The 19,419-nt window shown below is 37.3% G+C and overlaps 3 protein-coding genes across 3 annotated transcripts; 2 read left to right on the top strand and 1 right to left on the bottom strand.

Annotated features, from left to right (window-relative positions):
* Positions 1-2,370: 2,370 nt before the first annotated feature.
* Positions 2,371-5,691, top strand: LOC111985979 (heat shock cognate 70 kDa protein 2). Its single transcript, XM_024017618.2, is given in 3 exon segments — positions 2,371-2,538; positions 2,541-2,714; positions 3,790-5,691. Coding segments are annotated over 3 exon segments (1,944 nt in total). The 5' UTR covers positions 2,371-2,504; the 3' UTR covers positions 5,526-5,691.
* Positions 5,692-7,122: 1,431 nt separating this feature from the next.
* On the bottom strand, positions 7,123-9,213 carry LOC111985996 (uncharacterized). Its single transcript, XM_024017632.2, has one exon. The coding sequence runs from the start codon at positions 8,759-8,761 to the stop codon at positions 7,256-7,258; it is 1,506 nt and encodes a 501-aa protein (XP_023873400.1). The 5' UTR covers positions 8,762-9,213; the 3' UTR covers positions 7,123-7,255.
* A 6,463-nt stretch (positions 9,214-15,676) lies between these two features.
* LOC111985989 (disease resistance protein RPV1-like) lies at positions 15,677-19,410 on the top strand (the record flags this gene model as incomplete). The annotated part of the gene is made up of 4 exons (XM_065769230.1): positions 15,677-15,750; positions 16,534-16,681; positions 17,887-18,239; positions 18,866-19,410. Coding segments are annotated over exons 1-4 (1,120 nt in total), but the record flags the coding sequence as incomplete, so codon positions are not given.
* Positions 19,411-19,419: the final 9 nt, after the last annotated feature.

The raw sequence follows: 19,419 nt of genomic DNA, 5'->3' as shown, positions 1-19,419 counted from the left end.
GTTTCTTTTTTTGAAAAATTATATATTTAGTCCATATATAATTTTGGTAAGTAGTAGACTAGTTGGTTGATATTTGATAAAGTTTTAGAAATGTAATTATGATCTTTTTTTATTTTAACCAAATCTTGGAAAGTAAGGAGAGCATTTAATGCTAGATATGAGATACTAATATATATTTAGCCATGTGCTTGGAATTGATTTAAATGAAAATAATAATATAATTAATATGAAATGATATAATTACATTTTTAAACTTATATTATATGATGGACATTAATTTTTATGTAAAGAGTATGGAGAGTTTTATCATTTTAAGTGTTATGTGATATGAGATGCTTACCAAATGTTACCTATTGCACACTGACCGGTCAAAGTTCAGGGAATTGGGGAAGACATACCAAGCAACATGTTTTCCTTTATCAACTTTGAACCACTAGAGTTTTACTAAATATACTTCTTAGCCCTCCAAACCACGACTCCCAAAATTTTCTCGATGAGACCCATGAGCTTGGATCATGAGCCAAAAATGAGATGATGCGCTATGAGCTTGAACCATGGGCTTTGGTGCCTTTTTGTGTAAATATGGACTCTTTTGGGCTTTAAAAGAGGTTTTCCTAAAATCTATGATAATGTTGATGTGGTATGGGTTGCCAATGAAATGAAGCTATGTGGTGTGAAAAATTTGTCCTCAATAGAGTCTTTATTGAATTTTTTTCTCAGCTTCCACTTTTATATATTCTAAGTTGTAACTTGTGTTTATTCACAGAAACTGATGGGACTGACGAAATAGATCCTGCAAGAGGTAAGGCCGACGACGAGGAAGATCGATAGTGACGAGAACACACGTCATTGACGAGGGTATCCCCTCCATCATTACCACCAGTAAATGATAAGGGGCGGTTACACATCCAGACGAACAGACCGTTGGGACCGACTTAAAGCCACTTAATAATGCCAGCAGGCGTTACACAGAGAGAAGTTAAAGCACCATAAATCACCCAACGGCTAAAATCTACAACAACATATATAAATCCTTCACATCCCCCAACGAGGGAGGGATGAACATTTCTTTTACATTGATGCTGTGTCGGTCAACACGACGCGTCATGACGACCATGGAATCCGGGGGCAACTGATGGGACTGACGAAATAGATCCTGCAAGAGGTAAGGCCGACGACGAGGAAGATCGATAGTGACGAGAACACACGTCATTGACGAGGGTATCCCCTCCATCATTACCACCAGTAAATGATAAGGGGCGGTTACACATCCAGACGAACAGACTGTTGGGACCGACTTAAAGCCACTTAATAATGCCAGCAGGCGTTACACAGAGAGAAGTTAAAGCACCATAAATCACCCAACGTCTAAAATCTACAACAACATATATAAATCCTTCACATCCCCCAACGAGGGAGGGATGAACATTTCTTTTACATTGATGCTGTGTGTTTGTTTTGCTCTCATATAATTCTAGACACTGACTTTAGCATCGGAGACGTTGTGGCAGGCACCACACCGGTGACCATCCATCAGGAAAGGTCTTTCACGAGGTTTCAGTTCGTCTCTGATTGCATTCATTGGCTGACGAAGTCACACTTCATCAAGTATGATTAATGTTTTTATCTACAATTTAGAAACTTTACCATACAAACATACATTGAAAATGAGTCAATAAAAAAAAATTAAGTTTAAAATTTTATAATGAAAGCTTGATGAGTAGGTCGGGTTCAAGTCAGACCAACTAAGATAAAAAAACATAATGGACAAAATCGGTTAATATACCTATGATCCATACCTTTCTTTTTTTCAATTCAGATTCACTTATATTAATTTTTTATAAACGAAATTTATTTAGATTACTCCAATTATTGGAAGACCAAAAATGTAATTTGACAATAAAAAGTGTAGAAAAAGAAGCATTGCCTTTTTACACCTTGCAGCAAGCCATCATTGGCCATTTCTTTCCTTTTTTTTCTTTCTTTTTTTTTTTTACTCTTATTTTTGCTACGAGATGACAAGTCGCCGTTTTAAAGCTAACCCCATTGGTGGATCGCTTTCTTTCCTTGAGCAATAATACTATTATACTTCCACAATCAACATTCATTATTAAACAAAAACCGTGAAAGGACCCACAGACTTTAAACGGCCAGGATTTTCCAGAGCCTACACGACAGGTAGCTTTGGTAACAGAAACGGAAAATTCTGGAACCGCCTGGAAATAGCGGGAGAACTATACCACGTTCAAGAAAACTCTCTCGATCTCATTTTAAAAATAAAAAATAACTTGATCCGACGGTTCACAATCCACGATTAGAACGTTCCAGAAAATCCAATAATTCCTTTATAAACCACCACCCTTATTCACTCCTCAATTCACAAAGCAAAAAAAAAAAAAAACACACAGAGCATACTGTTTCACTTTCTCTCTCTGAAATTTCTCTGAAATCTATTCGTTTTGAATTGTTTTGGTATCTTCGTTCTGTGATTGTTGCTGTTAGCTATGGCAAAAAGTGAAGGACCAGCGATTGGGATCGATTTGGGACAACCTATTCGTGTGTGGGTGTTTGGCAACACGATCGCGTTGAGATCATAGCCAATGACCAAGGGAACAGAACGACGCCGTCTTATGTGGCTTTCACTGACACCGAGCGTTTGATCGGTGATGCTGCTAAGAACCAGGTCGCCATGAACCCTACAAACACTGTTTTCGGTTAGTTACTTCTCTCTATCTCTCTCTGTTATTATTTTTTCGAAACTGTAGTTTAATTTTTTTTTTTTTTTTTTTTTTTTTTTGCTGCTTTGTTTGTTTGGTTAGGGAGAAAATTTGGTGATTAGACTTCAGATTTAGTGGTGTGTGTTATGTTATGGATTCTAGTATTCCTGTTACTGTTTTGCTTATTTGGTTGAGAAAAGAAAATTTGAGTTCTGTGTCTTAAATTGAGCTATAGATAGCTGGTAGTGTTCGAGCATAATATACAATGGTTCCGTGTAATGTTTAATTTTTACTCAGTTATAAGCAAATCAGAAAAGCAAATTTGTGTTCTGTGTCTCTGTTTTCGTAGTTCTGTTTTGATGGAAATCTTTCTTGGAAAATTTTATTGCTTTTCTCATCAATTTGGATCTCTATTGAGTAATTTCTAATGAAACTTTTTGGATACGAATGTTTAAGGAATTTTTTACTCGCTGTAGATTATTCAATTTTATGAGGAGTGATTTTTTTTTTTTTTTAGTTAAAAAGATATATTTGGATTAATTCGAGGCTCTGAGAATAGAAATATTGTGTTCTCTGATAAAGTTAAGTGCATTGACTCAGAGAAGAGAATACAGTTTTTGAATTCAATATCTTTAGTTTTCCGTACATTGATGTACAGTAAGTGCTGGAGCTTAATCCATAATGATTCCATGTTCATCTAATCTGGGTTTGTGATCTGTTGCTTTTATCATCATTCTTCACTTCTCCGAGCATTGGAGGAATTTGAAATTTAGTTTTAAGTTTATGCATGTTGAAGGAATTTCTTTAAGTCATTGTTGATTTTTTTTCCCGCTTTTTATAAGTAACTATAGAATCTTCATTTTAATAAGTTAGGAAAAATAACCCTTCAAGGTTTTTGAGTCAAAATTTAACGCATTTAAATTCGAGGGTCAATTTATTTTTTTGGGATCAAAATGTGTATTTTGCTGTCAACTTTTTCTGATAACGTGTTTAATTTATTGTTTTGTAATTCAAAAAGGGGAAATGGTTGGATAATTTCCTGACTGAATTTGTTTAATTTTTGTTTATCCAGATGCCAAGCGTTTGATTGGTAGGAGGTACAGTGATCCCTCGGTGCAAAGTGACATGAAGTTGTGGCCATTCAAGGTGATTCCTGGCCCTGGCGACAAGCCCATGATTGTGGTTAACTACAAGGGTGAGGAGAAGCAATTTTCTGCTGAAGAAATTTCCTCTATGGTTCTTAATAAGATGAAGGAGATTGCTGAGGCATACCTTGGTACAACCATTAAGAATGCTGTTGTCACTGTCCCTGCATATTTCAATGACTCGCAGCGCCAAGCCACCAAGGATGCCGGTGTTATTTCTGGCCTCAATGTGATGCGTATTATCAATGAGCCAACTGCTGCCGCTATTGCATATGGGCTTGACAAGAAGGCAACCAGCTCTGGTGAAAAGAATGTGCTTATCTTTGATCTGGGTGGTGGGACATTTGATGTGTCTCTTCTTACCATCGAAGAGGGTATATTTGAAGTGAAAGCTACTGCTGGTGATACTCACTTGGGAGGTGAAGATTTTGATAACAGGATGGTGAACCATTTTGTACAGGAATTCAAGAGGAAGCACAAAAAGGATATTAGTGGAAACCCTAGGGCTCTCAGGAGGTTGAGGACTGCCTGTGAGAGGGCTAAGAGGACTCTCTCATCTACAGCTCAAACCACTATTGAGATTGATTCTTTGTATGAGGGTATTGACTTTTACTCAACAATTACCCGGGCCAGATTCGAGGAGCTAAACATGGACTTATTCAGGAAGTGTATGGAGCCTGTGGAGAAGTGTTTGAGGGATGCTAAGATGGATAAGAGCAGTGTACATGATGTGGTCTTGGTTGGTGGGTCTACTAGGATTCCCAAGGTTCAACAATTGTTGCAGGACTTCTTCAATGGGAAGGAGCTCTGCAAGAGCATTAATCCTGATGAGGCTGTTGCATATGGTGCTGCTGTTCAGGCTGCAATTCTTAGCGGTGAGGGTAATGAGAAGGTGCAGGACCTCTTGTTGCTGGATGTCACTCCCCTATCACTAGGTCTGGAGACTGCTGGAGGTGTCATGACTGTTTTGATTCCAAGGAACACCACCATTCCAACAAAGAAGGAGCAGGTGTTCTCAACCTACTCTGACAACCAGCCTGGTGTGCTGATCCAGGTATATGAGGGTGAGCGAACCAGGACACGTGACAATAACTTGTTGGGCAAGTTTGAGCTCTCTGGCATTCCTCCTGCTCCTAGGGGTGTTCCTCAAATTAATGTCTGTTTTGACATTGATGCCAATGGTATCTTGAATGTCTCTGCTGAGGACAAAACCACCGGACAGAAGAACAAGATTACAATCACCAATGACAAGGGTAGACTCTCCAAGGAAGAGATTGAGAAGATGGTCCAGGAGGCTGAAAAGTACAAGGCGGAGGATGAGGAGCATAAGAAGAAGGTTGAGGCAAAGAATGCACTGGAGAACTATGCTTACAATATGAGGAACACTATCAAAGATGACAAGATTGCCTCTAAGCTTCCAGCTGCAGACAAGAAGAAAATTGAAGATGCAATTGATCAGGCCATCCAATGGCTTGATGGGAACCAGCTTGCTGAGGCAGATGAGTTCGAGGACAAGATGAAAGAGCTGGAGAGCATCTGCAACCCAATCATCGCAAAGATGTACCAAGGAACTGGTGGTGATATGGGTGGGCAAATGGATGAGGACGGGCCTTCAGCTGGTAGTGGAAGCGGTGCTGGTCCCAAGATTGAGGAAGTCGATTAAATGAACAATAATAGTTATCTAGTTTAGTTTTTGTATGGTTGTTCCTGGGTTTGGACAATGGTTTTATGATATTTCAATGACTGTATGTTTGGTTTTTACTTTTTAAACTTCACTATGCTGTATTTTGGTGTTTGAAGCTTTAATCTAAAAGTTCCATTTGGATTAACTTCAATGGCTGTCGTTTTTACTCTTTTCCCCCACCTTTTGGAAGGCTTTCATTTATTCTCTTACATGCTTCATTAGACGGTAGATTGGTCTTGTGATAGATTTGGTTCTTGAACCAATTATAGTCAGCAAACGGCTAGTCAATCCATCGGAGAGGAGCCAAATCGTCTCTCCAAATTCGTTTGCTCGAGCGTAATTAAAGAGAAGTGGTTTATCTGGTTCAAGTTCCAGAAAGATAGCAGAAGCATCAAAACTCAAGTGTAACGATGAGCAGTTAAATTTACATTAGATTTTAATATGTATTTCAAATTTTCAATACTAATGCGTAAAAAGTGATATGATGTGCAACAAGAACCATCTAATGAGTTGATGCAATTCAAGGGTCATGCAACTTGAACTGAAAACTTCAAAGTTCAAGTTCGGGCAAACTGCACTAAAGGTTGAATAGTTTAGACCAGCAGCAATAGTCATGGTTGCTCCAAATATATTCAACTGAAAGAGCAGCTGCCAAATTTTACAGTTTTCGGTATTAGACCGATTGTACGAATCTAGAAATAGACCAACTGACCAATAAAATGTAAAAAGTATAAAACCTACTAGGCTTAAATGTAAATTAGCAGCTGCTTCTGTACAGAAGTAAAAACTACAACGAATAATGCCACTGCTTTAGAAGAGGAGAGTTCTATGTTGTGGATTGCCTTAAGAAATCTTGTACTCCCGACACACCTTCATGTATTGTCAACAAACAATTCAAACAGTAAACACAGAATTACCGTTTTTCTTTTGGCATGTGTGTAGCGGATGATATATAATGCTCATTCTAATAAGAAACTCACAGACAAAGAATGTCAACCTTAGTACCCGGTAAACCAGCAAGTGAGGGGTCTATTATACCAGTCCAATAGTACAATTCATTAGAGAAACCCCCTTTTTTCGGTTTTTAATTTTTTGGTAAGGGAAAAGTGTTCATAAAACATCCAGTGATACAAAGTTTACAACCCCAAATATCCAAAAAAAAAAAAAAAATCATGATGGTGTTCACGAGAAACTAGTGAATACAGAAAGCATTTGTAAACCTTACAGAGAACATTTTAGACTTATGACAATTTAAATCTTTTATTCTAAAGCACCGCACAAACACAGTTACACATACATGTTTCTCCTTAAGCATTGTAAAATGCAACAAAAGACATGCTAGACAAAATAGATAATACACCTAAGATTTTCAAAATCTTGGATAACTTTTATTTTTGAGTTTGGAGGGGTCGGACTCAGAGTCCTATGCAACTTGATTTAGAAATGCAGAATATATCAAGTAGGTGAGCAAGGTCCTTACCACTAACCCTAGAACATCAACCCCAACGTTCAGAAGCACTTTCAGACCATAGCCACTTGGATGTGAAAGAACGAAATCCAGAATTATTAGTTTGAGTTTAGGGAAAGAAAATTTATTTAAGTAAACATGTATATTTTATTTCGTAAGTACAAAAAATTCTCTCTCTCATACAAAGTAATGACAAAATGACAATACAGCTACCCTTATGTTTCTCCAATAAAAGCCTCATTCATGATAGTAAAAGCTCATTTGCTCCAAGGTGAGGACGAAGGCAAACACGAACTTCATGTTCTTCTGGTCCCACACGATGCTTTGGCACCATGATCTCAAGAACAGTTCCTGTTTCATCACCATATGCTTCTAGCTTGGCATCATCTGGGATCCGGGTGGGTAGTGGGATTTCCCTCACAAACTCACCAGGAGGGCAATGTTCTGGAGATGGATCAGTGAGCTTGAAAGTTCTTTCATTTCTCTTGATAAAGGGCATGCACGCTGTGCTTATAGATGATATCTTCACAACACCATGCGTGAGATTATTCCACCAAGTAACTTTCACCTTTTTAAGGTCAGCAAAAGGCAAGCTGATGATTATCAAGTATCCTTGTTCATCCTCATAGATGGTTTTTGCAGCTGTGACAGGTCCATATATATTCCTCATCACCCCACTAAATTCATTTAACCAGGGCGGTTCAACTGAGTGAATTTCGGTATCTTGAACTCTATCATTTTGTTGATTCATTTGTAAAAAACAATCATCATCATTACCATGTAGAAACAAATCCTTCTTCCTCTTGTTGCAAGCAGGTGAGAGGTCCATCCCACTACCATTTCCAAGGTGTGCTGGCCGAGTTGCCAGATTCAAACCAGAACCATTAAGCAATTTTTTCGGATGGGGATGTGAATTTGTCTTCAATGGGGGAAGGGGCCTCTCAAGCTCAAATTCAGTGCTAGGAAGGTTCCTCCACGAACAAAACTCACTTGCTTCAGGTGGGACTGTGAAGTTCAGATCCCTCCCTGTAAGTTCCATCCACTTTTTCTGCTCTTCCTCATCAAGACCCTTGAAATTGGGACATGGAACAACCTCAATACCATGCACACACTGGGGATTCGAGAGACCCCTGTAATGCTTTCGCTGCATTCTATGAGACCGAACAAACCCCTTCTCCACACTAAATGGAAATGGGCGCTCACCCTGGCGAGAGTGCCCATTCATGTAACTCCTCAATTGCATCTTACCCAATGCATTTTCGGGCCTTTCCTTAAATACCCACATGTACATGTTCTCCATATCATGTTGAACCAAGAACACTTCAAGATCAAGATCTGCCTTATCAAACCCAGAAACCCCATTACTATCCCGCACAATCTTGCACTTTGATTTCTCATTCAACACTGGCTTAAAGTAATAACTGAAGAAAAACCAAGCACCCCACACACTATCGAACCTCTTAGCACATTTTCTCCCCATCTTGGGCACATTAAGGAGAGTATCAGACTCATGAATTTGAGTACCAAGGCCAACATCTAGCATATCAAAAGGGTCAAACAACACTTGCAAAGGCGGACTACGCTCAGCGGACAGCGGGAGATTAATATCAGGAGGTCGAGGAAGAACTGCTGGCCGATTCATCTCAAGGTCCAATTCTTCATGGGAAATCCCACTTGAATCCATGGACAATAGTGTGGATGGGTGGTGATTCTCTATAGATAGGCTTGTCAGCAAATCCTCTCCCATTGTTACCCTAATCCCCTTAATGGGTATCTTTTGTTTGGATGAAAAACACTAATTTTCAGTCCCACGCAGTAACCAACAACACGTTACAGCGTACCCATCACATAATCAAAGCTTTTCTTACACAACCCTAACCTACCATATAGCTCATAAATTTGTTCACAAATACAATCATCCAAAAGAAAATCTTCCCTATCCTAACTAGAAAGCAATCATAAACAAGAACAAGGGTTACCAGAGATACACATATATTTACAATTGAGAAAGGCTTAAGACAATTTGGTTTTCCTTTGAAGGAAATAAAGAAAAACAAAAAGTGGGTATGATAAAGAAAGGATCTAGGAAGATTACCTTTTTGAGATTGGGCTTAGAATCCACAAAGAACAGAGATACTCAACCAGCAATCCTCGTCTCCAATAAGCTGGCTGTGAGGAATACAAAGAGATTGAGAGGAAAGGAACGATAACGGTTTCTGTTGGAAAGACTGTTTGATTTGGACGGAGTTATTACGGAGTGAGTTACACCGACTAACGACAAGTGACTAATGACTGACGACGTTATTTGCCGTTGACTGACGGTGACGGCAGTCCAAAGAGGCGTCTATTGGGTTATAGCCTTACAGGCTTATTAGACAGATTTTTGCTTCAACATGGTGGGCCTTTTGAGCCCAATATGGTTTTAGCCTAATGGGACCCAGTTATGGGCCCAAAATAATGAATTATTGGGCCTATCTAATACTGTTCATTCTATTTTCCGCTGCAAATCTGCTTTTTAATGGCTGAATAAAATTTAGACAAAGTTTTTCTCTAAACTAATTTGATGGATCCAAAATAAAAAATTATTGGGCCTACCCAACCAGAATATTGTTCATTCTGTTAATTTTCTCCTGCAAATCTTCTTTTCAATGGCTAAATAAAATTTGGACAAAATTTTTCTTCAATCTAATTTAAGAAGAATTTTTTCAAATTTATTACATGACAATTCATAAAACCATCCACGTCTCCGTAGATTTGTCACTGCCTCTGCCACCTTTGTTAGCCTTGTCACTGCGGACCATGTCTTCATAAACGTGTTGGTCACCATCAAACACAGTCCTAAAATAGCATTGAACTTGTGATTTTTTTTTCTTAAATTTGTTAGTTAGTATTATGACTTTTAAGTAGAGTTATATTATACTTTTGTATTAGAATATTTTTACCTTTTCTCTGCGTGTTTGTTTCTCAAAAAAAAAAAAAAAAAAGAAAAGATTCGCTACTCAGTAAAAATCCTTTTTCGAACAAACCAAGCCCACGGGAAGGTTCCTCGACTTTTGTGCAACAAAAGCCACCACATGCGCCGCCTTCTCCTTTGGACTTAATCGCTTATGCGTCGATCGCCGTCCTTTGTCTTACTCCGCCGCCGACTACCGTACTCCACCACTAGTTAGTGATCTTCTATCGCCGTCCTCCGTTTGGTGATCTTTTGACGCCTGCCATGGTCCAGCTACCCTTCTGCAACGCCACATGTCATCTCATCCTCCTCCAACATCAATCCTAGCTAACGCCAGCCATTTGCCGACCTCATCCATTGATGTCAGCCTTTAAACTGCACCAGATCGACATGACCCGGATTTGACTTACCCACACCAAAAAAAAAAAAAAAATCCTTAACTTATATTCTTTTCACTCTTTTTACCTTCTCCTTCTTTTCGTCTTCCCTTTTTTGCTATTTTTTAATGACTTCTATGTCTTCCATGGCTCCTCAACCCGAAGTTACTCATCCTATCACTATTATCTTGTATGGCTCTGTTCGCTATTCTTGGTCTCAGAATATGATTGTATTCCTCAAAGGCATAAATTTTGGAAATATGTCATTGGTATTGTTCTAAAACTTAACCAACTCTTGTTGAATCCGACACCATATCAGAATATCAGAAGCTGATGATGATGTTCGTGCTACTTATTTTGAGACGCATCTTAAAGAATTTGAGACACGGCTTGAAGAATGGAAAAGCATTCAGTCCAAGATTTTAACCTGGTTCATTAATACCTTTGTTGCCACTATTAACAGTCTCTTCCCATGCCTTGGGAACTGCCAAAGCTGCTGAGGACTTCTTGGCCAATCATTACAATTGTACTAATGATTCTACTTTGGAATTCCATATTGAATCAACGTTCTACCGTCCATGCCAGGAACTCGATCAATCTATCTCTAATTATTACACTCAAGACTTCTTCCATTTGGAAACAACTGGTTGCTATAAATCCTTGATAATGCATTAAAAATGTTTATTCATTATATATTTATTTGTGCGTTATTTTTTTTATTAATTTGCTTAATTTGTTTAATTAATCTTGATTTGCATTAGCCTTTATTATTTATCTTTTTATAATTAATATTTTTATAATAAATCAATGGTTTCATATGATTTTTTTAAAATATATATATATATATATATATATCTATCAAGGAATTAATTTAAATGTTTTTTTATAATTAATATTTTTATAATAAATCAATGGTTTCATATGATTTTTTTAAAATATATATATATATATATATATATCTATCAAGGAATTAATTTAAATGTTCATACATATTATATATACATATTGTGGGGCCAGAAAAACAGGTGGCCTTGGCCCACTGCAAGCCAGGCCTAAGGGCCCACGCTGAGGACGCATAAGGGATCCATGGATGAGAGCGCGAGGATTAATCTCCGAGAAACTTATCCGAGGATGGCCCCGTCCTCGAAACCTCGGAAGAACACGAGCACCACCCCACCAAAGGAAACTCCTTGAATATCCAAGGAGGAGAGGGCCCAGTGCCACACGTCGGCGACGGGAGCACGGCGAAGGAGCAAGCCTTAGGCGAGCTGTCACCTCTGCATTGAATGCGCTCACCTAACCCCCCTGGCCGTATTAATGGGGATGTAACCCCTTGACAGGGCAACACTAATCATGGTGAGCCACTTGAGTACGGATAAGGCCTCTGGTGGGACGGACGGTCAGAGGGAAGGCCAATGGATGATCAACAGAAGGAAGAAGGGAATAGGAGGGAGAGAACTATATAAGAAAGACGAGTAAAGAGTTTAAGGGAGGACTTTTTGGATCATTCAAGGGAATGCCATAGAAGGATTCAGAGGTCATGTCAGTTTCTGGGGGGGGAACCTCCTCGGACGAGGGCCGAGGAGCTATCCTTAGTTGTAAGTTGGGCTCACTCCCCTTTAATGGAAAAAAGTGGTTTGTGCTCCGTTGTTAGTCTGTGAGGGCCTAACCCTTCGGCCCACTCTCTAAAAATGTATTGTTGGGGAACCTTCCTAAACCGAGTCCCTACATATATACATATATGTATATATATTAAAATAATAATAATAATAATAATAATAATAAGTGCATTTAAACAAGGTTTTTTATTTTTTATTTTTTATTTTTTTTTTACATTATATATTTATAATCTATCCATTCCATTTAATTCTTTTTTTACATCATTCATTTATAATCTATCCATTCCATCCAATTTCTTTATGAACTCCCAAATAACTCGTCACAAAATTTCCATTCATAAATCACATATTTAATCATTAAAAAAAAAAAAAAAACATACACAAAATAAAAAAAGGACTCGCATGTCTCACTCCAATAACACATACACAAAATACGTCGCAAGCAACCAATATGGAAATACTCGGGGGAAGTACTCTTGTTCCCCTCCACTTGATGGTGTCACAATATTTTTTTTTGTTTTTTGTTTTTTGTTTTTTGTTTTTTTTTTTTTGAGAAGCAAATTACTGAATATTATTAAGGTAGGCTACTAAGTTCAGCCTGAACAACAAATGATAGATCTGGTGGTACATTTTCCATCCAGATTTGCATATGATTGAGGGATTTTGAGTTCCTTACTAGAGAGTGAGCTAACTTATTACCCAAACAGCGTACAAGAGAAGTTTTAAAAGCTGAAAAGAAACTACTAAGGTGTACAATGTCTTGCACTAAATGTCCATAGGGTGTGAAGTTCCTGCCTTCTGCTAGCAAAGCTCTTTGTAAAATTTCAGAATCCCCTTCAAGTATGAGATGGTCAAAACTCAGCTCCACAGCAAGTTCAAGGGCTCTCCGTGCTGCAAGAACCTCAACCTTGATGACTGTCATTGGCAGGGGGATTTTTTTAAGACAACAATGCCATAACCTGTCCTTCTTTGTTTCGTATGACAACACCCAGTCCTGCGCTTCCATCTTCGACAAATGTGGCCCCGTCGAAATTGATTTTGTACCAATTATCTTGGGGCGGAGTCCATGCTGTTGACTGCGTTTTCCTCTATTTTGTTGATATTATGGGGCTGGAATGGGACTCAAGTTGTCGCTCCCGAGAGTGTTCCAGTATCTTGTCTAGTGGGAGTGTTAGTTTCCCGAGTCGAAGATTGTTTCTCCGATTCCACAAGTTCCATAATACCAAGGAAAAGAGCGGCGGATCTGCTGTACCTGCAAAAATAAAACCAATAAAGTCAGTAAAGCATGTGCTCTGTTTGAGAAAGCTTTGGTTCCACGCTGGTATGGAGTTTCCAAAAGATTGCAAGGCTGGACAGCGGTAGAGTGCGTGCAGAACATCTTCATCTTCTTGTTTGTATATCTCACATCGTCCATTAGGTGTGATCTTGCGCCGAAACAGGTTTGCTTTGGTGGGTAGGGAGTTTTTGCATGCTCTCCATATCAGTGTCTTCACTTTGTTTGGAACATCAAGAGCCCAGATTTTGTTCCACAACGGTGACAAAGCTTGGGTTGATGACTGACCCGGTTGTTGCACTCTTGAGGCTTCTTGTAAAAAACAGTAACCGAACTTGACAGTGTAATTTCCGTCCAGTGTGAATGGCCATATAAGAACATCATCTTGAATGGAACGACACAGGGGAATGTTTTTTATAATTGATGCTTCAAAATCATAAAAAAACTGCCTCAACTAAATCAGCCTTCCAAATTTTTTGTCTCTAATCAATAAAATCTCCAACCTTTGCACCTTTCCATCCAACCACCACAGGTGTGATGGTTCTAGGATTATGTTTAGTAGGCAGCCAATTCTCCCCCCATACATTGACCGATAGGCCCGACCCTATTCTCCATGTTGCACCTCTCTTAATGACATCCCTCCCCTTCAATATACTCTTCCAAGCACATGAGGCATTTGCTAGATTTTTTGCTTCCATGATTGTAGAATTTTGGAAAAAACTTCGCCTTAAAAACCCGGTAGAATAGGGAATTCATGTCATGAAGTAGACGCCAAGTTTGTTTGGCTAGGAGGGCATCATTAAACAAAGCAAGGTCTTTGAAGCCCATACCCCCTTGGCTTTTGGGTTTACACAAATCTTGCCATTTCACCCAATGAATTTTCCTATTATCACCCTTTTGACCCCAAAAAAATTTGCATATCATTGATTCGATCTCATGGCATAAGGAAAGTGGTAGTTTGAAGCATGTCATAGTGTAAGTGGGTAGAGCTTAGGCCACGGATTTGATTAAGATCTCTCTTCCCACTTGAGATAGGAGTTTTGCTTCCCAACCGGCTAGTTTTTTCCAAACTTGTTGCTTGATATGGGTGAAACTCTCCTTCTTTTTTCGACCCACAAGTGATGGAAGGCCTAGATATTTTTCATATTGTTGAATGACCGAAACTCCAAGCATAGTTTTGATTGAAGGTTGCACCTCTTCGGATGTGGATTTGCTAAAGAAAAGAGTATTCTTGGTGCGATTAATTTGTTGCCCCGAAGCACTCTCATATTTAGCCAAAATATCAAGTAGGCATTGGCATTCACAATATTGATATACAATAAATCTATAGGGACCGAATCTATTAATGGAAAATTTTCACTCATTCCCGATTTCAGCAGAATTGGTTTTGGGGATTATTAAGGAAAGAGTGTTTTTCCCCACAATTCTTGTGAGTAGGAAAAGGTTCGCCATGACTTGATATCTTAGTCAATGGTGCAAGACTAAGAATGTGTTTGGCATGAGCTTATAAGCTCAGCTTTTAGTTTTTAGTATTTTTTAGCTTTTATGTACAATTTTTAAAACCTCACTTTTTTCCACTTTTTTCACATTTTCAATTTTTTTTTAAGTACAAGCATACTTTAGCACACTTTCACCAAAAAGTTTTCAGTTTCAAATAAATAAGTTGTTCTCAAATGAGCCCTAAATATAGCTACTACTCCACAAAAGTTAAAAAAAAAAAAAAAATGTGGGGATCTCTTTGAACTTAGTAGGGTTGCATGGAAAATGTTATTCTTATTCCTTATCAATAATTGTCAAAATCCCGATCTGGATCCTACGATTTTATGATCCCACTTGCTCAAAACAATTCGGATCTTTCAAGAATCTTTGCAATCGTTTAGAATCAGTAGGATCGTACGATTTTGACAATCCCAAACGATCCTAATTTTTTGTAATTTTCTTTAACTTGACAGAAGGCTTAGTTGGACCCAAATGAAAAATAACATCTCAATAGACCAAGTTTTGCAATTCTAATGTAAAGAGATAAAGTATCAATTGGACCCAAATAAAAAATATCATCCCAATAGAGTGTCACGTTTTGAGATTTTTAACATTTTTAAATGATGCTTACAAATGGATGTAATGATGTATAATAATTACATCAAATAGATGCAAATTTTTGGTTTTTTATGAATGAATATATAATTTATGTGATTATTTAACATATCAATTTGTATTTTTGTTTTTTGTTTTTCCAAATAATGTAAAATCTTACTATCCACGATCTGATCTTATGATTCACGATGCTACCTACCTCCCACGATCCTACTTAAGATCCCGATTTTAACAACCTTCCTTAGCACTACTTGTTTACTTTAGTTTCCTTTGATATTATTTATATAAATTAATGTGTTATCAATCATGAAAAATAATTCACTCTTATATTTATTATTATGTCTAAATGGCATTAACCTACAAGCTGGCAAGACCTAATCCTATTGATCCCAACCTTTCCAAGGTAATTGGATTTGGAAGGTAGACATTCTGCCAAGGATAAAGCACTTCCTCTGGCTCTGCTCCCACAATAATGCCTCAGTTAATCAAATTCTTGGCTCGAGAGGTATTATTCTTGACACTAGTTGCCCTTTATGCAAAAGCCATTAAGAAAAAATCCTACACACACTAAGGGACTACCCTATTGGAATAAATTTCTGGAGGAAAATTCAAACACCACAAGACATTAGCAACTTCATGGATCTGGACTTGTCAAATTGGCTAAAAACCAACTGCCTAGTTAACCTGCATATCCAAGTGAAGGGTATTCCTTGGCCTTCTATCTTTCCTCTTGCGATATGGGGCCTGTGGAAACATAGAAATAATGTAGTTTTCCAAAATACAACCATCAACTCGAACCTATATTCCATGTGCTTAAACTTGCCACTGAATATCACTATTGTATGGGAAAAGAACAAACTGTCAGAAGGCATTCTGTCATCCCAGTTTGCTGGGACAAGCCACAGGAAGGGTGGTTCAAACTGAATATTAATGGAGCATCTTTTGGGAATCTAGGGAAGCAGGGGGGGGGGGGAGGATTATCCATGACTCTCATGGCAGATGGGTAAAGGGATGTATGCAATACATTGGAGTAACTACAAGTATCATTACTGAATTTTGGGCTCTTAAAGATGGCCTCAAGCTTGCCTCACAATTGGGAATTACACACTTGGCAGTGGAATTTGATGCCAAAGTGATTGTAGATCTTGTGTTATCAAGGAAAACCCCTAACAGCTCATATACTTCACTCTTGAATGATGGCAGGTACCTACTCAGTCAATTCCAGTGGACCAAGATTAGACATGTATTTAGGGAGGCCAACGTCAGAGGAGCGAACTACCTTGCCAAAAGAGCTTTTTCTTTGGTTAATGATTTTGTGGTTTTGAATGCTCCCCTTACTCCTGATCTTGATGTAATTGTGAACTCTGATGCCCACGGTCTGTACTCTCCAAGGCTCACAGCCAATACATTGCCTTTTCTGTCTGGTTAATCTAATATATTTCTTCCTTTTGACCCAAAAAACAAATATTATGTCTAAATGACACCAATCATATGCATTTGACACATCAGTTTGTGATTTTTTTGGTTATAAAATCTGTAATAATTCTATTATTTTAATACCAATTACATTCTAAAATTTTCAATAATTTTAGCTAAAGTTAAAGATACAACAATTTTACTACAAAAATTAATAAATTAATGTGACAAAAATATAATTAATGTTAGAAACTTATTATAAATAACATTATAATAAATGAAGATTGAATTAGTTTTTTTTTTTTTTTTTTTAATGGTAACAATGTTAGTTTGTTAGGCTTATGTAATAAAATTTGTAATATTTTTGTAAAAGAAATTGTAATAACTTTGTGATCTTCGTATAAGTGGGTTTATCGTTCACTCCTCCTAATATTACTCTGTTCTTGTTATGGGTTAACGTTGGGTTTATTGTCTACCTTTAAAAATAACATTAATTTTTTCCCAAGGGTAAATGCGTGCTCACCTCTTCTATTGACTTAAAAGAACTAACATGGGAAGTGATGAAGTGCGTATGTTACAACTCACCTTTGATTGCCTAAAATTACTGATAAGAAGCCATTTACTATCTATTTACTCAGAACATGAATTGACTATAAGGTCGAATTTTTATAATGGCCCAGTTTACGCGTAAGGAGTTCTTCCGGGAAAGCTCAGACTCAGTCTCAGAGATTTTTTTTTTTTTTTTTAATTTTTTGGAAACTTCCATGATATTGCAATGTAAAAAAGCATTAATTGGCACTTGAAAGTTGAAAGTTTATTAGGACGATGGTCACACCGAAAAGTAAGTCTACATTATAGTCTTTTTTAACTTGTATCCAATCACCCTCTTCCTAATTTGTCGTTGACTTTCCTCAGTTATATTAACAACCTCTTTCACTGCCTTCCTTCTCCTTTTAGTTTCAGATCTACTCATCCGGTTGCTTACAAATCCCGATGACGCTTATCACTACCAAAGGAGCCTCATATTCTTTCACCCACCAATCCAAGAACTTTGATCAATTTGATGTTTTTTTGAGTTTTAGAGGTGAAGATACCCGCTTTGGTTTTGTAAGTCATTTATATCACGCTTTGTGTTTGTAGAATATTCACACCTTCAGGGATAATGATCTTGAAAGGGGAGAAGGAATTGCTGCAGAGCTTCTCAAAACCATTGAGAATTCAACGTGGTCAATTATTGTATTTTCTAAAAACTATGCATCATCCACTTGGTGTTTGGATGAACTTGCTAAGATTATTGAGTGTAGGGAAAATAATCAGTTGGTGTTACCAATTTTTTACAAGGTCGATCCATGTGAAGTTCGTAAGCAACAAGGAAAGTTTGGGGAAGCACTAACTAGACATGAAAATAATTTTAATGATAAAGAGAAAGTACAAAGATGGAGGAAAGCTCTACTTAAGGCAGGCGGAATTTCTGGTTGGGACTGCAAGAACAGGTATTTATTTAGTGACTATTCTTGCTAGTTAGTTTTTAAGGATCTATTTGGTTGGGGAAAAAAGTGGTTGTTACTTTTCCTCGTCCCTTCCTTATTTTTTATCTTCTTCTTCTTTTTTCTTTTCTTTTTTTTTTTTTTTTTTTTTTTTTTCAATCTTCCCAACTAAATGTACCCTTAAAATTTTAATGATTTTGGGATGACCACTAAACTTTAATGTTAAATAACAACTACAGCTAATTGTTTTCTACTATTTTTTTTTCTTTAAATTTTAATGAATTATGAAAGTATTCTCTTGTCATAAGTAAGCTGGTTAGCTACAGCTTAGCGATGGAAATAAAAGAACATAAAATTAGATTATCTTACCAATTATTACTTAGGAATTTGTTCCGCACATTAATTAGAATACTTTAAAAGAAAAACTTAATGCATTTCTCTGAAGAAGTGGGATCCCAATAAGATTATATCCTCATCTAATCGAGCTTTTCATGAGTTGCATACTACTTACTTTACTTCGCAATACTTCAGTTGTGATGTACAAATTAAACACCTTGCATTTAATTTACATTCTCATTTCATTTTTAAATTATCACGAGTTAAATGTCGTAAATTGCTTTGTGAATTGGCAGCAGCAATGAATGTGAACTCATCCAAGAAATTGTTGAAAAGATCTCAAAGTCTAAACTAAATCAGATGGAATTACATGTTGCTAAATATCCAGTTGGAATAAAGTCTCGTGCTGAGGCTTTAATAACACGTTTAGATATTGAATCAAATGAGGATATTCACATGGTAGCGATCTATGGCCTTGGTGGAGTAGGCAAAACTACAATCGCAAAAGATATTTATAACAAAATTTCACATCATTTCAAAGAAAAAGTTTTTCTAGAGAATGTTAGAGAGAGGTCAGAGACAGATGAAGGCATAATATGTCTACAAAAGATACTTCTTTCTGAGATCTTTGAGGGTAGGAATTTGAAAGTGCATAATGTATCTATTGGAATCACCATGATAAATGAATGTCTTTGCCAAAAGAGGGTTCTTATCATACTTGACGATGTGGATAATTTGGACCAAATAGAAAAATTGCTTGGAAAATGTGATCAGTTTGCTGCTGGAAGTAGAATCATTATGACAACAAGAAATAAATGCTTGCTTGTAACTCTTGGAAATGGTATTTCAA

This window comes from Quercus suber, unplaced genomic scaffold, assembly GCF_002906115.3.
Source record: "Quercus suber isolate HL8 unplaced genomic scaffold, Cork oak 2.0 scaffold_1087, whole genome shotgun sequence".
NCBI classification, from domain to species: domain Eukaryota; kingdom Viridiplantae; phylum Streptophyta; class Magnoliopsida; order Fagales; family Fagaceae; genus Quercus; species Quercus suber.
This window is presented reverse-complemented; position numbering and strand designations above follow the sequence as displayed.

What these genes read in the sequence shown, in the direction of transcription:
- LOC111985996 (XM_024017632.2), bottom strand. Translation starts at nt 8,761, where the DNA reads ATGGGAGAGGATTTGCTGACAAGCCTATCTATAGAGAATCACCACCCA.